Here is a 25,877-nt window from a genome sequence, read left to right as displayed (position 1 = left end):
TCTCCCTCTCTCTCCAGTCTCTTTGTATTGTATAGTGTGTTCTCCCTCTCTCCAGTCTCTTTGTATTGTATAGTGTGTTCTCCCTCTCCCTCCAGTCTCTTTGTATTGTATAGTGTGTTCTCCCTCTCTCTCCAGTCTCTTTGTATTGTATAGTGTGTTCTCCCTCTCTCCAGTCTCTTTGTATTGTATAGTGTGTTCTCCCTCTCTCTCCAGTCTCTTTGTATTGTATAGTGTGTTCTCCCTCTCTCTCCAGTCTCTTTGTATTGTATAGTGTGTTCTCCCTCTCTCTCCAGTCTCTTTGTATTGTATAGTGTGTTCTCCCTCTCTCTCCAGTCTCTTTGTATTGTATAGTGTGTTCTCCCTCTCTCTCCAGTCTCTTTGTATTGTATAGTGTGTTCTCCCTCTCTCTCCAGTCTCTTTGTATTGTATAGTGTGTTCTCCCTCTCTCTCCAGTCTCTCTGTATTGTATAGTGTGTTCTCCCTGGCAAGGCTCTACCGCCCACTGCTCTCACTGTATTCTCTAATGTTGTAGATGTGCAGAGATGATTTGATCCCGTTTTTGTATGAGGATCCCCATTAGCCGACGCCAATGGCGACAGCTAGTCTTCTTTATAAATATTATTAAAAAAAGAAGTACAACTAAATATTCTCCCCAATGACAAATCTCTCCTAGAGCCTCCTATAGCCGTGTAGGTTTAGATCAGGCATCACCCAGTGGGACAATCAGCTGGAGACAATGGAAGCACTGGTTGGATATTAGAGCAATCTGTATTATTGCTCTAATCATGTCTTCTTTTATATACTCATCCACAATGCGGTTTGGGTGAGTCATCTCAGTTACATTCCAAAGCTTGTTTCAATCACTTTAGTCTCTTATTGTCAATACGACTTAGTTTTTCCTGGTGGAACTGAGGGAGCTTGTATGAAGTGATTCAAGGATGTGGGTTTTATCATTACATGAGAGAGAAACGGATGTCTGGAGTTGAGAGATCAACTCGACGTGTGGACTGTCTGGTTTAAATAAACTTACTGTACAAAAGTGTCTGAACGAAAATACATTCCCAGACACTCTGCCGTTCAGTTGATTGTGAAGAACTGCTGGCAACACAGCCATTAAATAAGAAGCTGATATTATAAAACACTCTCAATGTACCAGCATTTTTAAACACAATTCCCATAATATTTGGTTAGAGCTTATAAAACTATACAATACAATAAATCCTCTTCTACCTTCCTGATATCAATATTAATATTATCTCGGTGTCCTTGAAGGAAGTCTAGGGAACTATTTTCCTGTAAAGCGTAAAACACCACAATCCCATCTACCTACGCCTGATAGAAGTTGAACTTCATGGAAAGGTCAGGCGTAGTGTGTGTGTGTGTGTGTGTGTGTGTGTGTGTGTGTGTGTGTGTGTGTGTGTGTGTGTGTGTGTGTGTGTGTGTGTCTGTAAAGCTGTCTTGGCTGCCGTCTTATCTTCTCCTTCGGGGGTAAACACCTGGCTGTGGTTGTTTAGAGTGACTCAGTAGGTACACACACTACATCGTTCACCGTGGTGTGTCTGTGTGAGTAACAGAGGTGAAGGGAGATCCTCACCCCTTTGTCCTGCTGCATTGAGAGAGGTTCACCCCCTTTCCACGCACACACACACACACACACACACACACACACACAAACCCACACACACACACACACACACACACACACACACACACACACACACACACACACACACACACACACACACACACACACACACACACACACACACACACACACACACACACACACACACACACCACACACACCTACACACACACACACACACACACACACACACACACACACACACACACACACACACACACACACACACACACACACACACACACACACACACACACACACACACACACACACACACACACACACACACACACACACACACAGGAAGACAGAGAGGTGAGAGAAGAGTATTCCGCCATGCTGCACACATAGACAGGAACCACACAGCTGCTGCTGCACACGTTACATTACATTACATTACATACTGTAACATAATGTCAATCTGTCCGCTTAGAATGGTTCAAACCCCTTGCTTTTGTTTATGCTGCTGCTATGCATAGTCACTTTACCCCTACCTAGATGTACATATTACCTCAATTACAGCGCCTAACCGGTGCCCCCGCACGTTGACTCGTTGACGTTGTTAGTTTATTGTCTTACTTTTAAAAATATAGCAAATATTGTTCTTAACTCTTTTTTTAACTGCATTGTTGGTTAAGGACTTGTAAGTAAGCATGTGATAAATACCATTTGATTTGTTTTGAAATGACTGTGTGGGTGTTTTCAGCTTTAGAAACCCCTCTTTCTGCATCCAAGTACCCCCCCCCCCTCCCCCCCAAGTACCCCCCTCCCTCGCCTCCAACTTTCCCTCGAATCGTCTCTCTTTTCCCCCTCCCCCTCCCCCTGCTCTTCCTCACTCACCTACCTCTTCTTATTAACCACCCCTAGCCTTCTTCCCTTCCTCAGCCCCTCCCTCCCTCCTCCCCTCCCCAGGGGTGATAATCACCTTTACCAGGACATTTATCTCCTCAGACAGTGAGGATGACACCTCAAGGTCTGCCTGACTAACAACCACACCCTGGCTCTCTGCTCTGCTCTACACATAAGGAGGGAGAGGGAAGGAGGGAGAGGGAGAGAGAGAGGGAGAGGGAGGGAGAGGAGGAAGAAGGGAGCAGAGCTAGAGAGAGAGGGAGAGAGAGTGTGAGAGGAAGAGAGAGAGGGAGAGAGAGTGTGAGAGGGAGAGAGAGAGGGAGAGAGAGGGGGAAGAAGGGAGCAGAGCTAGAGAGAGAGGGAGAGAGAGTGTGAGAGGGAAAGAGAGAGGGAGAGAGAGTGTGAGAGGAAGAGAGAGAGGGAGAGAGAGTGTGAGAGGAAGAGAGAGAGGGAGAGAGAGTGTGAGAGGGAAAGAGAGAGGGAGGGAGAGGGGGAAGAAGGGAGCAGAGCTAGAGAGAGAGGGAGAGAGTGTGAGAGGGAGAGAGAGGGAGAGAGAGTGTGAGAGGGAGAGAGAGAGGGAGAGTGTGTGAGAGGGAGAGAGAGAGGGAGAGAGAGTGAGAGAGGGAGGGAGAGGGGGAAGAAGGGAGCAGAGCTAGAGAGAGAGGGAGAGAGAGTGTGAGAGGGAGAGAGAGAGGGAAGAAGGGAGCAGAGCTAGAGAGAGAGGGAGGGAGAGTGTGAGAGGGAGAGAGAGAGGGAGGGAGAGGGGGAAGAAGGGAGCAGAGCTAGAGAGAGAGGGAGAGAGAGTGTGAGAGGGAGAGAGAGAGGGAGGGAGAGGGGGAAGAAGGGAGCAGAGCTAGAGAGAGAGGGAGAGAGAGTGTGAGAGGGAGAGAGAGAGGGAGGGAGAGGGGGAAGAAGGGAGCAGAGCTAGAGAGAGAGGGAGAGAGAGTGTGAGAGGGAGAGAGAGAGGGAGGGAGAGGGGGAATAAGGGAGCAGAGCTAGAGAGAGAGGGAGAGAGAGTGTGAGAGGGAGAGAGAGAGGGAGGGAGAGGGGGAAGAAGGGATCAGAGCTAGAGAGAGAGGGAGAGAGAGTGTGAGAGGGAAAGAGAGAGGGAGGGAGAGGGGGAAGAAGGGAGCAGAGCTAGAGAGAGAGGGAGAGAGAGTGTGAGAGGGAAAGAGAGAGGGAGAGAGAGTGAGAGGGAGAGAGAGAGGGAGAGAGAGTGTGAGAGGGAGAGAGAGAGGGAGGGAGAGGGGGAAGAAGGGAGCAGAGCTAGAGAGAGAGGGAGAGAGAGTGTGAGAGGGAAAGAGAGAGGGAGAGAGAGTGAGAGGGAGAGAGAGAGGGAGAGAGAGTGTGAGAGGGAGAGAGAGAGGGAGAGAGAGTGTGAGAGGGAGAGAGAGAGCACCCAATACAGTGTGAGATGAGAAGTGGTGTTAAGGGCACACGAGATCACAAGGACACTTACAGCAGGGTGTATTTGTGACTGCACAGGCATTCTTGCAAGTACATATTCATGTGTCTAGGAATCTAAACACTTTGCTAAACATGTTTTTTCTTTGGGGGATTTACACCACTTAGGGTACCGTTTGGGATGTAGGGGTGGCTCCTACAATAAAGCACCACAACTTAGAGAGGGAGTGAGGGAGGAAGGCTATTCTTGAAAATGGTTTCTTATAATTTCCCTCCTATCCTCTTATTCTCTCGATGTGTTATTCTCTCTATGTGTTATTCTCTCTGTGTTATTCTCTCTATGTGTTATTCTCTCTATGTGTTATTCTCTCTGTGTGTTATTCTCCCTATGTGTTATTCTCTCTGTGTTATTCTCTCTATGTGTTATTCTCTCTATGTATTATTCTCTCTGTGTTATTCTCTCTATGTGTTATTCTCTCTATGTGTTATTCTCTCTATGTGTTATTCTCTCTATCATCTCTATGTGTTATTCTCTCTATGTGTTATTCTCTCTATGTGTTATTCTCTCTATGTGTTATTCTCTCTATGTGTTATTCTCTCTATCATCTCTATGTGTTATTCTCTCTATGTGTTATTCTCTCTGTGTGTTATTCTCCCTATGTGTTATTCTCTCTGTGTTATTCTCTCTATGTGTTATTCTCTCTATGTGTTATTCTCTCTGTGTTATTCTCTCTATGTGTTATTCTCTCTATGTGTTATTCTCTCTATGTGTTATTCTCTCTATCATCTCTATGTGTTATTCTCTCTATGTGTTATTCTCTCTATCATCTCTATGTGTTATTCTCTCTATGTGTTATTCTCTCTGTGTGTTATTCTCCCTATGTGTTATTCTCTCTGTGTTATTCTCTCTATGTGTTATTCTCTCTATGTGTTATTCTCTCTATGTGTTATTCTCTCTATGTGTTATTCTCTCTATGTGTTATTCTCTCTGTGTTATTCTCTCTCTCTTCTCTCTATATTATTATTATTATTATTATATTATTATTCTCTCTATGTGTTATTCTCTCTATGTGTTATTCTCTCTATGTGTTATTCTCTCTATCCTCTCTATGTGTTATTCTCTCTATGTGTTATTCTCTCTATCCTCTCTATGTGTTATTCTCTCTATGTGTTATTCTCTCTATCCTCTATATGTGTTATTCTCTATATGTGTTATTCTCTCTATCCTCTATATGTGTTATTCTCTCTATCCTCTCTATGTGTTATTCTCTCTATCCTCTCTATGTGTTATTCTCTCTATCCTCTCTATGTGTTATTCTCTCTATCCTCTCTATTTGTTATTCTCTCTATCCTCTTTATGTGTTATTCTCTCTATGTGTTATTCTCTCTATGTGTTATTCTCTCTATGTGTTATTCTCTCTATGTGTTATTCTCTCTATGTGTTATTCTCTCTGTGTTATTCTCTCTATCCTCTTTATGTGTTATTCTCTCTATGTGTTATTCTCTCTATGTGTTATTCTATCTATGTGTTATTCTCTCTATCCTCTCTATGTGTTATTCTCTCTATGTGTTATTCTCTCTATCCTCTCTATGTGTTATTCTCTCTATGTGTTATTCTCTCTATCCTCTCTATGTGTTATTCTCTCTATGTGTTATTCTCTCTATCCTCTATATGTGTTATTCTCTCTATCCTGTCTATGTGTTATTCTCTCTATCCTCTCTATGTGTTATTCTCTCTATCCTCTCTATGTGTTATTCTCTCTATGTGTTATTCTCTCTATCCTCTCTATGTGTTATTCTCTCTATCCTCTCTATGTGTTATTCTCTCTATGTGTTATTCTCTCTATCCTCTCTATGTGTTATTCTCTCTATCCTCTCTATGTGTTATTCTCTCTATCCTCTCTATTTGTTATTCTCTCTATCCTCTCTATGTGTTATTCTCTCTATGTGTTGTTCTCTCTATCCTCTCTATGTGTTATTCTCTCTATCCTCTCTATGTGTTATTCTCTCTATCCTCTCTATGTGTTATTCTCTCTATCCTCTCTATTTGTTATTCTCTCTATCCTCTCTATGTGTTATTCTCTCTATGTGTTATTCTCTCTATGTGTTGTTCTCTCTATCCTCTATATGTGTTATTCTCTATCCTCTCTATGTGTTATTCTCTCTATCCTCTCTATGTGTTATTCTCTCTATCCTCTCTATTTGTTATTCTCTCTATCCTCTCTATGTGTTATTCTCTCTATGTGTTATTCTCTCTATCCTCTCTATGTGTTATTCTCTCTATCCTCTCTATGTGTTATTCTCTCTATCCTCTCTATTTGTTATTCTCTCTATCCTCTCTATGTGTTATTCTCTCTATGTGTTATTCTCTCTATCATCTATATGTGTTATTCTCTCTATCCTCTCTATGTGTTATTCTCTCTATCCTCTCTATGTGTTATTCTCTCTATCCTCTCTATGTGTTATTCTCTCTATCCTCTCTATGTGTTATTCTCTCTATCCTCTCTATTTGTTATTCTCTCTATCCTCTTTATGTGTTATTCTCTCTATCCTCTCTATGTGTTATTCTCTCTATCCTCTCTATGTGTTATTCTCTCTATCCTCTCTATGTGTTATTCTCTCTATCCTCTTTATGTGTTATTCTCTCTATCCTCTTTATGTGTTATTCTCTCTATCCTCTTTATGTGTTATTCTCTCTATGTGTTATTCTCTCTATGTGTTATTCTCTCTATCCTCTATATGTGTTATTCTCTCTATCCTCTTTATGTGTTATTCTCTCTATCCTCTTTATGTGTTATTCTCTCTATCCTCTTTATGTGTTATTCTCTCTATGTGTTATTCTCTCTGTCCTCTATATGTGTTATTCTCTCTATCCTCTCTATGTGTTATTCTCTCTATCCTCTTTATGTGTTATTCTCTCTATCCTCTCTATGTGTTATTCTCTCTATCCTCTCTATGTGTTATTCTCTCTATCCTCTCTATGTGTTATTATCTCTATCCTCTATATGTGTTATTCTCTCTATGTGTTATTCTCTCTATCCTCTATATGTGTTATTCTCTCTATCCTCTTTATGTGTTATTCTCTCTATCCTCTCTATGTGTTATTCTCTCTATCCTCTCTATGTGTTATTCTCTCTATCCTCTCTATGTGTTATTCTCTCTATCCTCTATATGTGTTATTCTCTCTATGTGTTATTCTCTCTATCCTCTTCATGTGTTATTCTCTCTATGTGTTATTCTCTCTATCCTCTATATGTGTTATTCTCTCTATCCTCTCTATGTGTTATTCTCTCTATCCTCTCTATGTGTTATTCTCTCTATCCTCTCTATGTGTTATTCTCTCTATCCTCTTTATGTGTTATTCTCTCTATCCTCTTTATGTGTTATTCTCTCTATGTGTTATTCTCTCTATCCTCTATATGTGTTATTCTCTCTATCCTCTCTATGTGTTATTCTCTCTATCCTCTCTATGTGTTATTCTCTCTATCCTCTATATGTGTTATTCTCTCTATCCTCTATATGTGTTATTCTCTCTATCCTCTCTATGTGTTTTTCTCTCTATCCTCTTTATGTGTTATTCTCTCTATCCTCTTTATGTGTTATTCTCTCTATGTGTTATTCTCTCTATCCTCTATATGTGTTATTCTCTCTATCCTCTCTGTGTTATTCTCTCTATCCTCTCTATGTGTTATTCTCTCTATCCTCTTTATGTGTTATTCTCTCTATGTGTTATTCTCTCTATGTGTTATTCTCTCTATCCTCTCTATGTGTTATTCTCTCTATCCTCTCTATGTGTTATTCTCTCTATCCTCTCTATGTGTTATTCTCTCTATGTGTTATTCTCTCTATCCTCTATATGTGTTATTCTCTCTATGTGTTATTCTCTCTATCCTCTCTATGTGTTATTCTCTTTATGTGTTATTCTCTCTATCCTCTCTATGTGTTATTCTCTATATGTGTTATTCTCTCTATATGTTATTCTCTCTATCCTCTCTATGTGTTATTCTCTCTATCCTCTCTATATGTTATTCTCTCTATCCTCTCTATATGTTATTCTCTCTATCCTCTCTATGTGTTATTCTCTCTATGTGTTATTCTCTCTATCCTCTATATGTGTTATTCTCTCTATGTGTTATTCTCTCTATCCTCTCTATGTGTTATTCTCTCTATGTGTTATTCTCTCTATCCTCTATATGTGTTATTCTCTCTATGTGTTATTCTCTCTATCCTCTCTATGTGTTATTCTCTCTATGTGTTATTCTCTCTATCCTCTCTATGTGTTATTCTCTCTATCCTCTCTATGTGTTATTCTCTCTATCCTCTCTATGTGTTATTCTCTCTATGTGTTATTCTCTCTATCCTCTATATGTGTTATTCTCTCTATGTGTTATTCTCTCTATCCTCTCTATGTGTTATTCTCTTTATGTGTTATTCTCTCTATCCTCTCTATGTGTTATTCTCTATATGTGTTATTCTCTCTATATGTTATTCTCTCTATCCTCTCTATGTGTTATTCTCTCTATCCTCTCTATGTGTTATTCTCTCTATCCTCTCTATGTGTTATTCTCTCTATCCTCTCTATGTGTTATTCTCTTTATGTGTTATTCTCTCTATCCTCTCTATGTGTTATTCTCTATATGTGTTATTCTCTCTATATGTTATTCTCTCTATCCTCTCTATGTGTTATTCTCTCTATCCTCTCTGTGTTATTCTCTCTATGTGTTATTCTCTCTATCCTCTATATGTGTTATTCTCTCTATGTGTTATTCTCTCTATCCTCTCTATGTGTTATTCTCTTTATGTGTTATTCTCTCTATCCTCTCTATGTGTTATTCTCTATATGTGTTATTCTCTCTATATGTTATTCTCTCTATCCTCTCTATGTGTTATTCTCTCTATCCTCTCTATGTGTTATTCTCTCTATCCTCTCTATGTGTTATTCTCTATATGTGTTATTCTCTCTATATGTTATTCTCTGTATCCTCTCTATGTGTTATTCTCTCTATCCTCTCTATGTGTTATTCTCTCTATCCTCTTTATGTGTTATTCTCTCTATCCTCTTTATGTGTTATTCTCTCTATGTGTTATTCTCTCTATCCTCTCTATGTGTTATTCTCTCTATCCTCTTTATGTGTTATTCTCTCTATCCTCTTTATGTGTTATTCTCTCTATGTGTTATTCTCTCTATCCTCTCTATGTGTTATTCTCTCTATCCTCTTTATGTGTTATTCTCTCTATCCTCTTTATGTGTTATTCTCTCTATCCTCTTTATGTGTTATTCTCTCTATGTGTTATTCTCTCTATCCTCTTTATGTGTTATTCTCTCTATCCTCTTTATGTGTTATTCTCTCTATCCTCTTTATGTGTTATTCTCTCTATCCTCTCTATGTGTTATTCTCTCTATGTGTTATTCTCTCTATGTGTTATTCTCTCTATGTGTTATTCTCTCTATCCTCTATATGTGTTATTCTCTCTATGTGTTATTCTCTCTATGTGTTATTCTCTCTATGTGTTATTCTCTCTATCCTCTCTATGTGTTATTCTCTCTATGTGTTATTCTCTCTATGTGTTATTCTCTCTATCCTCTATATGTGTTATTCTCTCTATGTGTTATTCTCTCTATCCTCTATATGTGTTATTCTCTCTATGTGTTATTCTCTCTATGTGTTATTCTCTCTATGTGTTATTCTCTCTATCCTCTCTATGTGTTATTCTCTATATGTGTTATTCTCTCTATGTGTTATTCTCTCTATCCTCTCTATGTGTTATTCTCTCTATCCTCTATATGTGTTATTCTCTCTATCCTCTCTGTGTTATTCTCTCTATCCTCTCTATGTGTTATTCTCTATCCTCTTTATGTGTTATTCTCTCTATGTGTTATTCTCTCTATGTGTTATTCTCTCTATCCTCTCTATGTGTTATTCTCTCTATCCTCTCTATGTGTTATTCTCTCTATCCTCTCTATGTGTTATTCTCTCTATGTGTTATTCTCTCTATCCTCTATATGTGTTATTCTCTCTATGTGTTATTCTCTCTATCCTCTCTATGTGTTATTCTCTTTATGTGTTATTCTCTCTATCCTCTCTATGTGTTATTCTCTATATGTGTTATTCTCTCTATATGTTATTCTCTCTATCCTCTCTATGTGTTATTCTCTCTATCCTCTCTATATGTTATTCTCTCTATCCTCTCTATATGTTATTCTCTCTATCCTCTCTATGTGTTATTCTCTCTATGTGTTATTCTCTCTATCCTCTATATGTGTTATTCTCTCTATGTGTTATTCTCTCTATCCTCTCTATGTGTTATTCTCTCTATGTGTTATTCTCTCTATCCTCTATATGTGTTATTCTCTCTATGTGTTATTCTCTCTATCCTCTCTATGTGTTATTCTCTCTATGTGTTATTCTCTCTATCCTCTCTATGTGTTATTCTCTCTATCCTCTCTATGTGTTATTCTCTCTATCCTCTCTATGTGTTATTCTCTCTATGTGTTATTCTCTCTATCCTCTATATGTGTTATTCTCTCTATGTGTTATTCTCTCTATCCTCTCTATGTGTTATTCTCTTTATGTGTTATTCTCTCTATCCTCTCTATGTGTTATTCTCTATATGTGTTATCTCTCTATATGTTATTCTCTCTATCCTCTCTATGTGTTATTCTCTCTATCCTCTCTATGTGTTATTCTCTCTATCCTCTCTATTTGTTATTCTCTCTATCCTCTCTATGTGTTATTCTCTTTATGTGTTATTCTCTCTATCCTCTCTATGTGTTATTCTCTATATGTGTTATTCTCTCTATATGTTATTCTCTCTATCCTCTCTATGTGTTATTCTCTCTATCCTCTCTGTGTTATTCTCTCTATGTGTTATTCTCTCTATCCTCTATATGTGTTATTCTCTCTATGTGTTATTCTCTCTATCCTCTCTATGTGTTATTCTCTTTATGTGTTATTCTCTCTATCCTCTCTATGTGTTATTCTCTATATGTGTTATTCTCTCTATATGTTATTCTCTCTATCCTCTCTATGTGTTATTCTCTCTATCCTCTCTATGTGTTATTCTCTCTATCCTCTCTATGTGTTATTCTCTATATGTGTTATTCTCTCTATATGTTATTCTCTGTATCCTCTCTATGTGTTATTCTCTCTATCCTCTCTATGTGTTATTCTCTCTATCCTCTTTATGTGTTATTCTCTCTATCCTCTTTATGTGTTATTCTCTCTATGTGTTATTCTCTCTATCCTCTCTATGTGTTATTCTCTCTATCCTCTTTATGTGTTATTCTCTCTATCCTCTTTATGTGTTATTCTCTCTATGTGTTATTCTCTCTATCCTCTCTATGTGTTATTCTCTCTATCCTCTTTATGTGTTATTCTCTCTATCCTCTTTATGTGTTATTCTCTCTATCCTCTTTATGTGTTATTCTCTCTATGTGTTATTCTCTCTATCCTCTTTATGTGTTATTCTCTCTATCCTCTTTATGTGTTATTCTCTCTATCCTCTTTATGTGTTATTCTCTCTATCCTCTCTATGTGTTATTCTCTCTATGTGTTATTCTCTCTATGTGTTATTCTCTCTATGTGTTATTCTCTCTATCCTCTATATGTGTTATTCTCTCTATGTGTTATTCTCTCTATGTGTTATTCTCTCTATGTGTTATTCTCTCTATGTGTTATTCTCTCTATGTGTTATTCTCTCTATCCTCTATATGTGTTATTCTCTCTATGTGTTATTCTCTCTATCCTCTATATGTGTTATTCTCTCTATGTGTTATTCTCTCTATGTGTTATTCTCTCTATGTGTTATTCTCTCTATCCTCTCTATGTGTTATTCTCTCTATGTGTTATTCTCTCTATGTGTTATTCTCTCTATCCTCTATATGTGTTATTCTCTCTATCCTCTTTATGTGTTATTCTCTCTATGTGTTATTCTCTCTATGTGTTATTCTCTCTATGTGTTATTCTCTCTATGTGTTATTCTCTCTATCCTCTATATGTGTTATTCTCTCTATGTGTTATTCTCTCTATGTGTTATTCTCTCTATCCTCTCTATGTGTTATTCTCTCTATGTGTTATTCTCTCTATGTGTTATTCTCTCTATGTGTTATTCTCTCTATCCTCTATATGTGTTATTCTCTCTATGTGTTATTCTCTCTATCCTCTATATGTGTTATTCTCTCTATGTGTTATTCTCTCTATATGTTATTCTCTCTATGTGTTATTCTCTCTATCCTCTCTATGTGTTATTCTCTCTATGTGTTATTCTCTCTATGTGTTATTCTCTCTATGTGTTATTCTCTCTATCCTCTATATGTGTTATTCTCTCTATGTGTTATTCTCTCTATCCTCTCTATGTGTTATTCTCTCTATGTGTTATTCTCTCTATGTGTTATTCTCTCTATGTGTTATTCTCTCTATCCTCTATATGTGTTATTCTCTCTATGTGTTATTCTCTCTATCCTCTCTATGTGTTATTCTCTCTATGTGTTATTCTCTCTATGTGTTATTCTCTCTATGTGTTATTCTCTCTATGTGTTATTCTCTCTATGTGTTATTCTCTCTATCCTCTATATGTGTTATTCTCTCTATGTGTTATTCTCTCTATCCTCTCTATGTGTTATTCTCTCTATGTGTTATTCTCTCTATGTGTTATTCTCTCTATGTGTTATTCTCTCTATCCTCTCTATGTGTTATTCTCTCTATGTGTTATTCTCTCTATGTGTTATTCTCTCTATGTGTTATTCTCTCTATGTGTTATTCTCTCTATGTGTTATTCTCTCTATCCTCTATATGTGTTATTCTCTCTATGTGTTATTCTCTCTATCCTCTCTATGTGTTATTCTCTCTATGTGTTATTCTCTCTATGTGTTATTCTCTCTATGTGTTATTCTCTCTATCCTCTATATGTGTTATTCTCTCTATGTGTTATTCTCTCTATCCTCTCTATGTGTTATTCTCTCTATGTGTTATTCTCTCTATGTGTTATTCTCTCTATGTGTTATTCTCTCTATCCTCTATATGTGTTATTCTCTCTATGTGTTATTCTCTCTATCCTCTCTATGTGTTATTCTCTCTATGTGTTATTCTCTCTATGTGTTATTCTCTCTATGTGTTATTCTCTCTATGTGTTATTCTCTCTATGTGTTATTCTCTCTATCCTCTATATGTGTTATTCTCTCTATGTGTTATTCTCTCTATCCTCTCTATGTGTTATTCTCTCTATGTGTTATTCTCTCTATGTGTTATTCTCTCTATCCTCTATATGTGTTATTCTCTCTATGTGTTATTCTCTCTATCCTCTCTATGTGTTATTCTCTCTATGTGTTATTCTCTCTATGTGTTATTCTCTCTATGTGTTATTCTCTCTATGTGTTATTCTCTCTATCCTCTCTATGTGTTATTCTCTCTATGTGTTATTCTCTCTATGTGTTATTCTCTCTATGTGTTATTCTCTCTATGTGTTATTCTCTCTATGTGTTATTCTCTCTATCCTCTATATGTGTTATTCTCTCTATGTGTTATTCTCTCTATCCTCTATATGTGTTATTCTCTCTATCCTCTATATGTGTTATTCTCTCTATGTGTTATTCTCTCTATCCTCTATATGTGTTATTCTCTCTATCCTCTCTATGTGTTATTCTCTCTATCCTCTATATGTGTTATTCTCTCTATCCTCTCTATGTGTTATTCTCTCTATCCTCTATATGTGTTATTCTCTCTATGTGTTATTCTCTCTATCCTCTCTATGTGTTATTCTCTCTATCCTCTATATGTGTTATTCTCTCTATCCTCTATATGTGTTATTCTCTCTATGTGTTGTTCTCTCTATCCTCTATATGTGTTATTCTCTCTATCCTCTCTATGTGTTATTCTCTCTATCCTCTATATGTGTTATTCTCTCTATGTGTTATTCTCTCTATCCTCTATATGTGTTATTCTCTCTATCCTCTATATGTGTTATTCTCTCTATGTGTTATTCTCTCTATCCTCTCTATGTGTTATTCTCTCTATCCTCTCTATGTGTTATTCTCTCTATGTGTTATTCTCTCTATCCTCTCTATGTGTTATTCTCTCTATCCTCTCTATGTGTTATTCTCTCTATGTGTTATTCTCTCTATCCTCTCTATGTGTTATTCTCTCTATCCTCTCTATGTGTTATTCTCTCTATGTGTTATTCTCTCTATCCTCTCTATGTGTTATTCTCTCTATGTGTTATTCTCTCTATCCTCTCTATGTGTTATTCTCTCTATGTGTTATTCTCTCTATCCTCTCTATGTGTTATTCTCTCTATGTGTTATTCTCTCTATCCTCTCTATGTGTTATTCTCTCTATCCTCTCTATGTGTTATTCTCTCTATGTGTTATTCTCTCTATCCTCTCTATGTGTTATCCTCTCTATGTGTTATTCTCTCTATCCTCTCTATGTGTTATTCTCTCTATCCTCTCTATGTGTTATTCTCTCTATGTGTTATTCTCTCTATGTGTTATTCTCTCTATCCTCTTTATGTGTTATTCTCTCTATCCTCTCTATGTGTTATTCTCTCTATGTGTTATTCTCTCTATCCTCTCTATGTGTTATTCTCTCTATCCTCTCTATGTGTTATTCTCTCTATGTGTTATTCTCTCTATCCTCTCTATGTGTTATTCTCTCTATGTGTTATTCTCTCTATCCTCTCTATGTGTTATTCTCTCTATCCTCTCTATGTGTTATTCTCTCTATGTGTTATTCTCTCTATCCTCTCTATGTGTTATTCTCTCTATGTGTTATTCTCTCTATGTGTTATTCTCTCTATGTGTTATTCTCTCTATCCTCTCTATGTGTTATTCTCTCTATGTGTTATTCTCTCTATGTGTTATTCTCTCTATCCTCTCTATGTGTTATTCTCTCTATGTGTTATTCTCTCTATGTGTTATTCTCTCTATGTGTTATTCTCTCTATCCTCTCTATGTGTTATTCTCTCTATGTGTTATTCTCTCTATGTGTTATTCTCTCTATCCTCTTTATGTGCTGACGGCTTTTGTCAAATGTCGGTGATGGTCTCATTTCGCGGTGTTTAATATGGCTGTGCTGCTGTACCGTAGTGGATTCATGTAGCTTCTCAGCTTCTCTATGACGTAAACACAGTGAGATGGAGTTTTACAGCTGAGGAACAGGCTGTAAGAACAGCATCTGTGTCCTCCCACCTCCCCATTCTCCGCCCCCCAATTTTGTATCAGGCTAAGTGGTTGATGGATGGATGGTGACGGTGGTTTGGAGCTCCGTGGTTGTTTGGTGAAGATGGTGGAAGGAGGGCTTGGAGCCATTCAACATCAACCAGTCAACTGGAGCCTGATGCAGCTTTAGACATTTCATAGTGAAACGTCCTGCAGGAAAGAGAGGGAGGGAGGGAGGGAGGGAGGGAGAGAGAGAGGGAGAGAGAGGGAGAGAGAGAGAGAGAGAGAGAGAGAGAGAGAGAGAGAGAGAGAGAGAGAGAGAGAGAGAGAGATTTGTTTGACACTGTTTACTTGTAATAGTAGCAGAGAGCAGTGAGGTCTTCCACTTGATAATGCTGTTTCCAGGCGGGGTAGTTCTTCCTCTGCTCTGCTTGGGAACATTATGCTATTGCTCTCTAATCCCTAACTCTAATTAAATGTGTGCTTAGGAGCCCTGTACTGGTGCCGAGGTGTATATAAACACTCCAGTGTGTGTTCTGTATGGGAGGGGATAGGGATGGGGCCGTCACGTCCCAGTGCATATAAATTGGCTGGAGATGATAGTCAGGGTATGGCTAAGTCAGTGGGGTTTAGGGTCTAGGTGACTGCACCTCTACCCTCCCTCTCTGCCTCCCTTTCTCTCTTGCTCTAAGGAAGAACCAGACCAAATCAATCTTTCAGAGAGCGCCCATCTGAGAAATTGACAAGACCTCCAATCTCCTTGGCAGGGTTTAAGGTTCCTAGGCTGGTTTAAGGGGGGGGGGTTCTGATGGAGCACAGACAGTACCAACGCAGACAGAAAGTGTACGAGCTGTTAAATAGGCCCAGTGCTTCCTCTTTCCCTCTCTCTCCCGTCCTCCTTCCCTCCTCTCTCTTTCTCCTTCCCATTCCTTCCCATTTCTCCTTCCCATTCTCGTCATCTCTCTCTCGCCTGTAGTGCCCCCCTGTGGCAGAGTGCGGAACAGACAGAACAGTGTGTGTGACTGAAGACGTAACGTCACGTGAAAGGCATAAAAGAAACACCTAAGCGGCGCAGCTTTCTTTATTGTCCTGACAAGAACAAATGGAACTGTCGGGGGAGGTTCCCTTCTGCAGGGTTCAACCAATCCAGTAAATGTGGAGGAGGAGTTAAGATGGAGCTTTTTACTTGTTCATCGTCCAAAAGAGGATGTCACGTCACAGGCTCTCTTTCCATTTCCCCTGAACCGGATGCATCCGGTTGTCACCTGCCCCGCTGAAGGTGCTGAAGACCTGACCAGGCCGACCAGCATGCTGGAAGGACATCTTGCAACCATAAGTCATCTGACTAAAATCATGAATCATCACTTCACTGTCATTCAGGTCAAATACACCTGTTAGACTAATCTGTCTCATTGCCCAGTTAGAAAAGTAGAGATATTTCTAAAACCCAAAAGGCTTCAAATAAGCCCACTCTGAATACCCTTTTAAAGAGGAAGTTATGCCAATGGCACAGTATTAGTCAGACCACAACTCTTTGACTTTGCTGTTTTAATAATGCATAGTCAAATGAACCGTGTGAGGACAGTTGAAAGTCACTGTAATGGACAGACAGTGTTTGATTGGCCATAATGTTCCTAACATAGGAAGTCACCTGGATTCAATTCATCTGTGCCTTACAAAGCCCCTTGAACATATCTGACTCAGAAAACCTCTTATATGACCCCGAGGTAGCATGTTCATGGTATTACATAGGGCCTGCATGAAAGTACAGTTGTTTTTCATCTCTGATTGTACTTACTATGGGCATGATTTAAATCAGACTTTTGTGGGCCCCCGAGTGGCGCAGCGGTCTTAGGCACTGAGGTGTTACTACAGACCCGGGTTCCTTCCCGGGCTGTGCCACAACCGGCGTAGTCCGGGTTAGGGGAGGGTTTGGCCCGGGGGGGCTTTACATGGCTCATCGCGCTCTAGCGACTTCTTGTGGCGGGCCGGGTGCCTGCAGGCTGACCCCGGTCGACAGTTGAAAGGTGTTTCCTCTGACACATTGGTGTGGCTGGCTTCCAGGTTAAGCTGCCGGGTGGCGTGTGTTAGGAGCGCGGTTAGGCGAGTCATGTTTCGGAGGACGCATGACTCCACCTTCACCTCCCGAGCACGTTGGGGAGTTGCAGAAATGAGACCAGATGGAAATTAGGGAGATAAACATACTAAAATACAAAACAATTTGACATTAGAGAATCACTATAACAATGAGCATGTGACTCAGCACCTCTATAACAATGAGGATGTGACTCAACATCTCTATAACAATGAGGATGTGACTCAGCACCTCTATAACAATGAGGATGTGACTCAACATCTCTATAACAATGAGGATGTGACTCAGCACCTCTATAACAATGAGGATGTGACTCAACATCTCTATAACAATGAGGATGTGACTCAGCATCTCTATAACAATGAGCATGTTACTCAGCATCGATATAACAATGAGCATGTGACTCAGCATTCCTATAACAATGAGGATGTGACTCAGCATCCCTATAACAATGAGGAGGTGACTCAGCATCCCTATAACAATGAGGATGTGACTCAGCATCCCTATAACAATGAGGAGGTGACTCAGCATCCCTATAACAATGAGGAGGTGACTCAGCATCCCTATAACAATGAGGATGTGACTCAGCATCCATATAACAATGAGGATGTGACTCAGCATCCCTATAACAATGAGGATGTGACTCAGCATCCCTATAACAATGAGGATGTGACTCAGCATCCCTATAACAATGAGGATGTGACTCAGCATCCCTATAACAATGAGCATGTTACTCAGCATCCCTATAACAATGAGGAGGTGACTCAGCATCCCTATAACAATGAGGATGTGACTCAGCATCCCTATAACAATGAGGATGTGACTCAACATCTCTATAACAATGAGGATGTGATTCAGCATCTCTATAACAATGAGCATGTTACTCAGCATCCCTATAACAATGAGGATGTGACTCAACGTCCCTATAGCAATGAGGAGGTGACTCAGCATCCCTATAACAATGAGGATGTGACTCAACATCTCTATAACAATGAGGATGTGACTCAGCATCTCTATAACAATGAACATGTTACTCAGCATCCCTATAACAATGAGGATGTGACTCAACATCCCTATAACAATGAGGAGGTGACTCAGCATCCCTATAACAATGAGGATGTGACTCAACATCTCTATAACAATGAGGATGTGACTCAGCATCTCTATAACAATGAGGATGTGACTCAACATCCCTATAACAATGAGGAGGTGACTCAGCATCCCTATAACAATGAGGATGTGACTCAGCATCTCTATAACAATATGCATGTTACTCAGTATGTGCACCTTTCAATGTCAACATATGTCAACATCTCTCTCTCTCACACACTTACGTTGATCTTGAAAGAAGCAGCTAGCGTGCCGAGCATTAAGAGGGGATGATGCCTCCCCAGTACCGCTGATGCTGTTGAAACTGTGCCATAATGTTGCTCTCACACACTCCACACTGAGTGACATGGGGGGATTATGGGGGATAATGTCCACTCGCCGCAAACAGTCTCTCTCTCTCTCTCTCTCTCTCTCTCTCTCTCTCTCTGGAGCCATTTCCCATTGCCTGACTCTGAGAGGGGCTCTACACACACACACACTCACACACACACACATGCACGCACACACACACACACACACACACACACACACACACACACACACACACACACACACACACACACACACACACACACACACACACACACACACACACACACACACACACACACACACACACACACACACACACACACACACACACTCAGCTCTACTGCAGTCAACACAAACATGGACACAAACACACTGCCTGAAAGAGCACAGACACTGAGCTTGAGCTGTCCGAAAACACAAACACAGGCACACACACACAAACACAGGCACACACATGATCTGCCTGCATGGCTGTGTGTTTGTAGCTTGAAACACTGTCAGCATCTAAACACACGATGTAGATTTCACATAAGAGACTCACAGGATCCACATCCAACAGACGTCCAATCACGTTGACAGCCTCCAGTTGAGAGTCTGTTTACCGAAACAATGTGGCTGTCACTACTACACAAACACACCAACACAGAGGAAGAGGCCGCGGAACAGACATCCACAATGTTGACTTCCATGTTAAACGCCGCTGCAGAAATGAGACTGCAGAAAACCCTGCTTAGCAGCACATGCACCACCCCCTTCCATCTTCATCTCAGGGATCTGCGCTGTGGAGCTTTCATGTTGTTAATAGCCTTTCCTCCTCTTCCTCCCTCCCTGTATCCCTCCATCTCCTGCCTCTATTTCTCAGCTAATTATGTAAAGTGACCCCCCGCGCTTTAATTACCGTCTGAAATGAGCTGTTCAGAGTTGCTGATATCTCTCTTTAGAGCAACACACAGCTGGGTAGGCATAGCAGCACTTTATCGTATGTGTGGGTGTGTGTCACAGATCAAACACAAGCTCGCACACACACGCACCCATGCAGGGACGCATAATATACACTGGCGCACACGCGCACACACACCCATACCGTTTAGTATAGGGGCCGATCACCTAGTCTGTTACCAGGGTGTAAACCAGGGATCATCATCTATATTCAGCCGGAAGACTTAGTCAATTGTACAACTGAATGTATTCAACTGAATGTATTCAACTGAATGTATTCAACTGAAATGTGTCATAATCGACATCCACGTCTTCAAGAAAAGCCCTTTGCACTCAACAAGCAATCATTTTCCTGTGTCCTTACATGTCTATTAGAGATGTTCTGTAACGCGCTCGGCCAGCCAGACACGCTCTCACACACATCATGTCTCTCACCTTGTTTTCCTGCCTCTTGGATCTTGGACCTGGGCCTGGCTGTGGTCAATACCTTGACTTGTCAGAGGGGATATCACAGGGAAATACGATGTGTTACGATGTGCCTTCTCTCTCACGTTTCATGGCCAAGGTCTGATTATCATCTACGTGTAGTTAAGAGTACGGAACAATCAGTTACAGAACGTCAGACGTGTCCGAACGTCTAATATTTAGCAACGGACGAGTTGCCATCAAGCAACCTTGCTTTCAAAGCATCAGGTTTCATAACACATTTGTCGCAGCGACTTTTGGTTTGACATAAATTGTAGCTGTAATGTCAAGCTCTGGTAAGCGCTGGCAGTCAAATACTATTGCATGAGTGAAGATGAAATCAAATCAGTGTCAGTATTAAATCACAACAACAAGTAGAACAGGAAGAGAGCAAAGAAAAGCATTCAGTAGGTGAAGTTCCACCTGCACTTTTATTTCCTAGCAAACTTGCCTCTAGAGAGCCTCGGCTTAGACAGTTGCAATATTATCATCTCCAGCCAGAGATAGTTTTTTATTTTAATCCAAGTAAAATAAAGCCTGAGGGCTATTTGTCCTTTTAAAGTCGAGGTGTCAAAGAAGGTATTTCACGGCTGAGTGCCCTTTTAATACATCTCTCCCAGAACAGAACACCTTCCAGCATTATAGCCCTGCCTGTCTGCCAGTCACCCCATGACGACACGTGTGAACAGCAGAAATGGGGGGGGGTGTTGCGACTAAATGTGTCCCCTTCCTCTTATCTGATGTGCTGATCTCTCTGTTTAGCTGGGATAGGGTGCACCGTAGATGTGTCAGTCGGAGAGGGAGAGTCCATGTAATCTTAATGTAATATATGTCATTTAGCAGACGCTTTTATCCAAAGTGACTTACAGCGACACATATATTTTACAACTGGGTGGTCGCTGGGAATCAAACCCACCATCCAAGTGACATGCTCTACCAACTGTGTGTGTGTGTGTGTGTGTGTGTGTGTGTGTGTGTGTGTGTGTGTGTGTGTGTGTGTGTGTGTGTGTGTGTGTGTGTGTGTGTGTGTGTGTGTGTGTGTGTGTGTGTGTGTGAAAACAGGTGTGCTTGAAATTGAAAGCTCAGGTGCGTTCTGTTTCCATTGATCATCCTTGAGATGTTTCTACAACTTGATTGGAGTCCACCTGTGGTAAATTCAATTGGTTGGACATGATTTGGAAAGGCACACGCCTGTCTACATAAGTTCCAAAAGTTGACAGTGCATGTCAGAGCAAAAACCAAGCCATGAGATTTGAAGGAATTCTCTGTAGAGCTCAGAGACAGGAATGTGTCGAGGCACAGATCTGAGAAAGGGTACCAAAACATGTCTGCATCTTTTAAGGTTCCTAAGAACACAGTGGCCTCCATCATTCTTAAATGGGAGGGAGGTGACCAAGAACCCGATGGTCACTCTAACAGAGTTCCAGAGTTCATCTGTGGAGGTGGGAGAACCTTCCAGAAGCCATCTCTGCAGCACTCCACCAATCAGACCTTTATGGTAGCGTGGCCAGACGAAAGCCACTTCTCAATAAAAGGCACATGAGAGCACTCTTGGAGTTTGCCAAAAGGCACCTAAAGGACTGTCAGGAAACCTGGCACCATCCCTACGGTGAAGCATGGCGATGGCAGCATCATGCTGTGAGGATATTTTTCATCGGCAAGGACTAGGAAACTAGTCAGGATCGGGGGAAAGATGAACGGAGCAAAGTACAGAGAGATTGGATCATCAGCATTTGTAGGTTCGATGACAGGCTCAAAATGGACAGAAACAAAGAACTTTCATCTGAAACTCGTCAGTCTATTCTTGTTCTGAGAAAGGACGGCTATTCCATGCAAGAAATTGCCAAGAAAGACTGAAAAGATGACTCCGGGAAAAAGCCATATCTCAGACTGGCCTATAAAAAGAAAAGATTAAGATGGGCAAAAGAACACAGACACTGGACAGAGGAACTCGGAGTCGCCTCTTCGCTGTTGACGTTGAGACTGGTGTTTTGCGGGTACTATTTAAGGAAGCTGCTAGTTGAGGACTTGTGTGGCGTCTGTTTCTCAAACTAGATACTCTAATGTACTTGTCCTCTTGCTCAGTTGTGCACCGGGGCCTCCCACTCCTCTTTCTATTCTGATCAGAAAAAGGTTGCGCTGTTCTGTGAAGGGAGTAGTACACAGCGTTGTACAACATTTTCAGTTTCTTGGCAATTTCTCGCATGGAATAGCCTTCCTTTCTCAGAACAAGAATAGAGCCTGTCATCAAACCCACAAATGCTGATGCTCCAGATACTCAACTAGTCAAAAGAAGGCCAGTTTTATTGCTTATTTAATCAGAACAGTTTACAGCTGTGCTAACATAATTGCAAAAGAGTTTTCTAATGATCAATTAGCCTTTTAAAATGATAAACAACAATGTCTACACTGTATTTCTGATCAATTTGACGTTATAGACGGGTTTTTTTTACAAAAAAATGTGCTTTTCTATAAAAAGCAAGGACATTTCTAAGTGGCCCCAATGTTTTGAACGGTAGTGTATATCCATTGAGGTTTGTCTTATTCATCTCTAACCCACTTCCTCTCTCTCTCCTCTCTCCTTCCACTCTACAGAGGCGTCCATCCTGAGCTACGACGGCAGCATGTATATGAAAGTGGTGATGCCAAGCGTGATGCACACTGAGGCAGAGGACGTCTCCCTCCGCTTCAAGTCCCAGCATGCATTTGGGCTCCTAATGGCCACTAACTCTCGGGACTCCGCTGACACACTCCGTCTCGAGCTGGACAGCGGCCGCGTCAAACTCACGATCAACCTAGGTATCGTATAAAACAGTTAACCGCTAACCCTCGTCTTTTGAGGAGGCATGTTTAAGTCAGCTCATAGTCGTTTTTTTGTGAGTTGTATTTTACATTAGTTCTTTTTTTGTTTTGGTCGAATACATCAAAAAATCTAACACAAACTAAAACTCATTTTGAATCATTTTTGTACAGTAGTTGCATGGGATTGTATTTTGATTTGCTTGGCATTATATACAATATTTTCTTGTTGCTGTGGTCTCTGTAGGGTATTTCTATCTCATGAATCTAACACTTAACCACAATATCCATGCTTTCAGGCTACATCTTTTGAACAGATCATACCACAGTCATTCTTCATTACGATATTGACTTGACTGTAGAACAATTCACTAATTGTAACACATAACTCTCAGGCTAGACACTTTCAATGATTTACTCAACATTTTTCACAAACATTGTACCACGTTGGCCTAGCATATAGCGTATACGCATTTATAAGACTTTTAATAGGTCCTATTGTTTTATTTCGAATTTGTATCTCTTATGTAACGTACTGATAACATCTGGGCTTATTGTCTGGCCTTGTTCTTGTCGTAACAGTGTTTTGTTTATTATTTCCTGTTTTATTATTTTTATTTTGGTATGGTCCATATTAGCTCCTCCCATTAGTACCCCTACAGTAGTGTAGGTGGTATCTCCCATGTCACCTTGTTCAAAGATGGTACTCACCCCTTCAACGGCCCCTAGCCTGCGGCCCGCCTAGCATACAGCCCGAGCCCACAGCACACAGCTAGCCTGCCGATGGTGGCTTATAGGCATGTAGGATAGGGTTCAACATTCCAAAAAGCACTCGCACATCTGGTTGCAGCTGCGCGGGAATTATGAAATGACTTCAAAGGAAAGAGAAACTCGCACACTGCTCTTGCTAGTATAACTTATTTCTATTCAAGCTTACATGTCGGCCCAAAATGGGATAGGATAGAAGCACCCAATCTGTCGTAGTGACGAACACATGCGCTCATACAATACACACACAAACAGCACCTGTCAACACATAATTACCATCACATTACTACAGTGATGACTATACTTCAGTTAGTTTTATATACATTATGTTTTCAATCACTTTATCAACTATACTGCTCAGTAGATAATCTGATCAAAACTACTAAATTCACTACTATTCCTGACACAACTAGTCCTGTGTTAGAGACAGGTTAGTGATTTGCTTCTAGGCCACTGTGCAGTGCTGGTGCTGACTGGATCGATGCTGTTTGCTTCCACTTTTCTGTTGCGGTTGACGGTACATGACGAGCTGGGTCACATGGATCCCAACCCAGATCACCTGACCAATCAGACCAATCCCAGGACTAGTCTACTTCCTGTATCTTCTTTTGAACGAGATACCCATCATGTAACATAGCCTGTAGTTTAATGTAAAGTATACTGCAAATTGATTTATAAATCAACTGATGGCTACAGGTGTTGAGGTCAAAATGAAGTTTCCAAAATACTGGGTTGGTAAATCGATGTGGCCATTGAACTGCAAGCGGACATTTTGAAATTGAATAAACATGTAAACACATTACAAATATTTTTCAACATGTATTTTATAGCATCAGACCTACAAAATACTGCCAAACACAAAGAAAATTATTTTAATTTGAGATAAGTAATTCTGACCTCAACTCAAAGAAAGCATAATGGTCAAAATTGGAATAAGTCATAATATCCAAAATGGCAGTTTGATGTTGACATCATCAAAAGTTACCATAACAACCTAAAATGGCCGCCAACGTCATGTGACCGTCCCCGGAAGGTGGAGTTTCTGTTCTTGGATGTCTGCAGCTTTTACCTTGAAGGATGCGATTTCATCTGTCACTTATTCTCCCCCCATCTAGACTGTGTCAGGATAAACTGTAACACCAGTAAGTCAACACTCCACTTGTTGGAGAATTCTTCTTTAAATGAACGTTATATAATGATGTTTGACATGATTTGTGTGTTATAGATAGGGTAATGTACAGAAGTGCGATAATGGAATTACATGGATAAGGGATCAGCTATAGTCAAGATCAAAGAAGACATTATAATTGTTTCTATACATTACATTTAACTCAATTATCCAACTTTACTTGATCTATTTTGTTAGGTTCACAGTCTTTTGCCCTCAAAATGTTACTGAAATTCCCTCCCATATGTAACGGTCCTAGTATGGGAATGGTATTCTCTGTTTGTCTTGACAATATAAATGGTTGAATGACTTGTACAGAGGTACAGTACAACTGCTCTTACTCATTAAGAGGTCTTGAGTCTGACAGAGAGAGGAACATGTGTTGGTCATGACAGACAGTCAAGGGCCTGGCTTATGAATGTTGCCTGGAGAACGAATGTTGGTTTCAACTGATACGTGTGCAAGGTGTGTTTGAAACTGTGTATGTGTGTTTGAGTGTGTGCGTCTGTGTGGATTTCTCTCTCGCTCTGTGTGTGCGTGTGTGTGTGACAGCCTGTCCCCAAGCTGCAGCTTTATTTCACGGTACATCCCAGTTTGAGTGACAGATCAGACACAGTCATTCACTCCAATTACTCTGATCAATGTCACTGATTGCACAGCACACCTTATGAGGCAGTAGGTAAGATGTGTAATGAAACACACACACACACACACACACACACACACACACACACACACACACACACACACACACACACACACACACACACACACACACACACACACACACACACACACACACACACACACACACACACACACAGACACACACACACACTCTCCGTGAACACACTGGAGTGGCACACCACAGGCTTGACACGCCCTCTTGTGGATAGAAGAGGAATTTGTATTTGAAAAGATTCTCTCTTTGCCCTTTGTGGACCTGTGAACCTGTGGACCTGTGGACCTGCACCTTCTATGATTTGTCCGCGTTGTGTAGAGATGTACTTTGAAAAAAGTTCCAAGCCCTTTTATGAGTAACAGCAGTTATCATCTTACCATATGAGCAGTCATACGTCCACTAACAATGGACATAGATTATTGCATACTGTACACATAGACTGTATGTATTACGGTCTGTCATTTATTGTAATCTGTTCAGATCTTT

At 40.3% G+C, this 25,877-nt stretch overlaps 1 protein-coding gene across 3 annotated transcripts in view; it reads left to right on the top strand.

Moving 5' to 3' along the window:
- LOC118397857 (neurexin-3b-like) overlaps nt 1–25,877 on the top strand; it is a 547,522-nt gene that overhangs the window by 217,930 nt on the left and 303,715 nt on the right. For all 3 annotated transcript variants that reach the window (XM_052470831.1, XM_052470833.1, XM_052470832.1), the window contains exons 11-12: nt 22,570–22,773; nt 24,657–24,683. In XM_052470831.1, the coding sequence (XP_052326791.1) occupies nt 22,570–22,773; nt 24,657–24,683 (231 nt within the window). The remainder of the gene's footprint in view (nt 1–22,569; nt 22,774–24,656; nt 24,684–25,877) is intronic.

This window comes from Oncorhynchus keta, chromosome 19, assembly GCF_023373465.1.
Source record: "Oncorhynchus keta strain PuntledgeMale-10-30-2019 chromosome 19, Oket_V2, whole genome shotgun sequence".
NCBI lineage: Eukaryota > Metazoa > Chordata > Actinopteri > Salmoniformes > Salmonidae > Oncorhynchus > Oncorhynchus keta.
The sequence above is the reverse complement of the archived record's forward strand: the minus strand, read 5'-3'. Positions and strand labels throughout refer to the sequence as shown.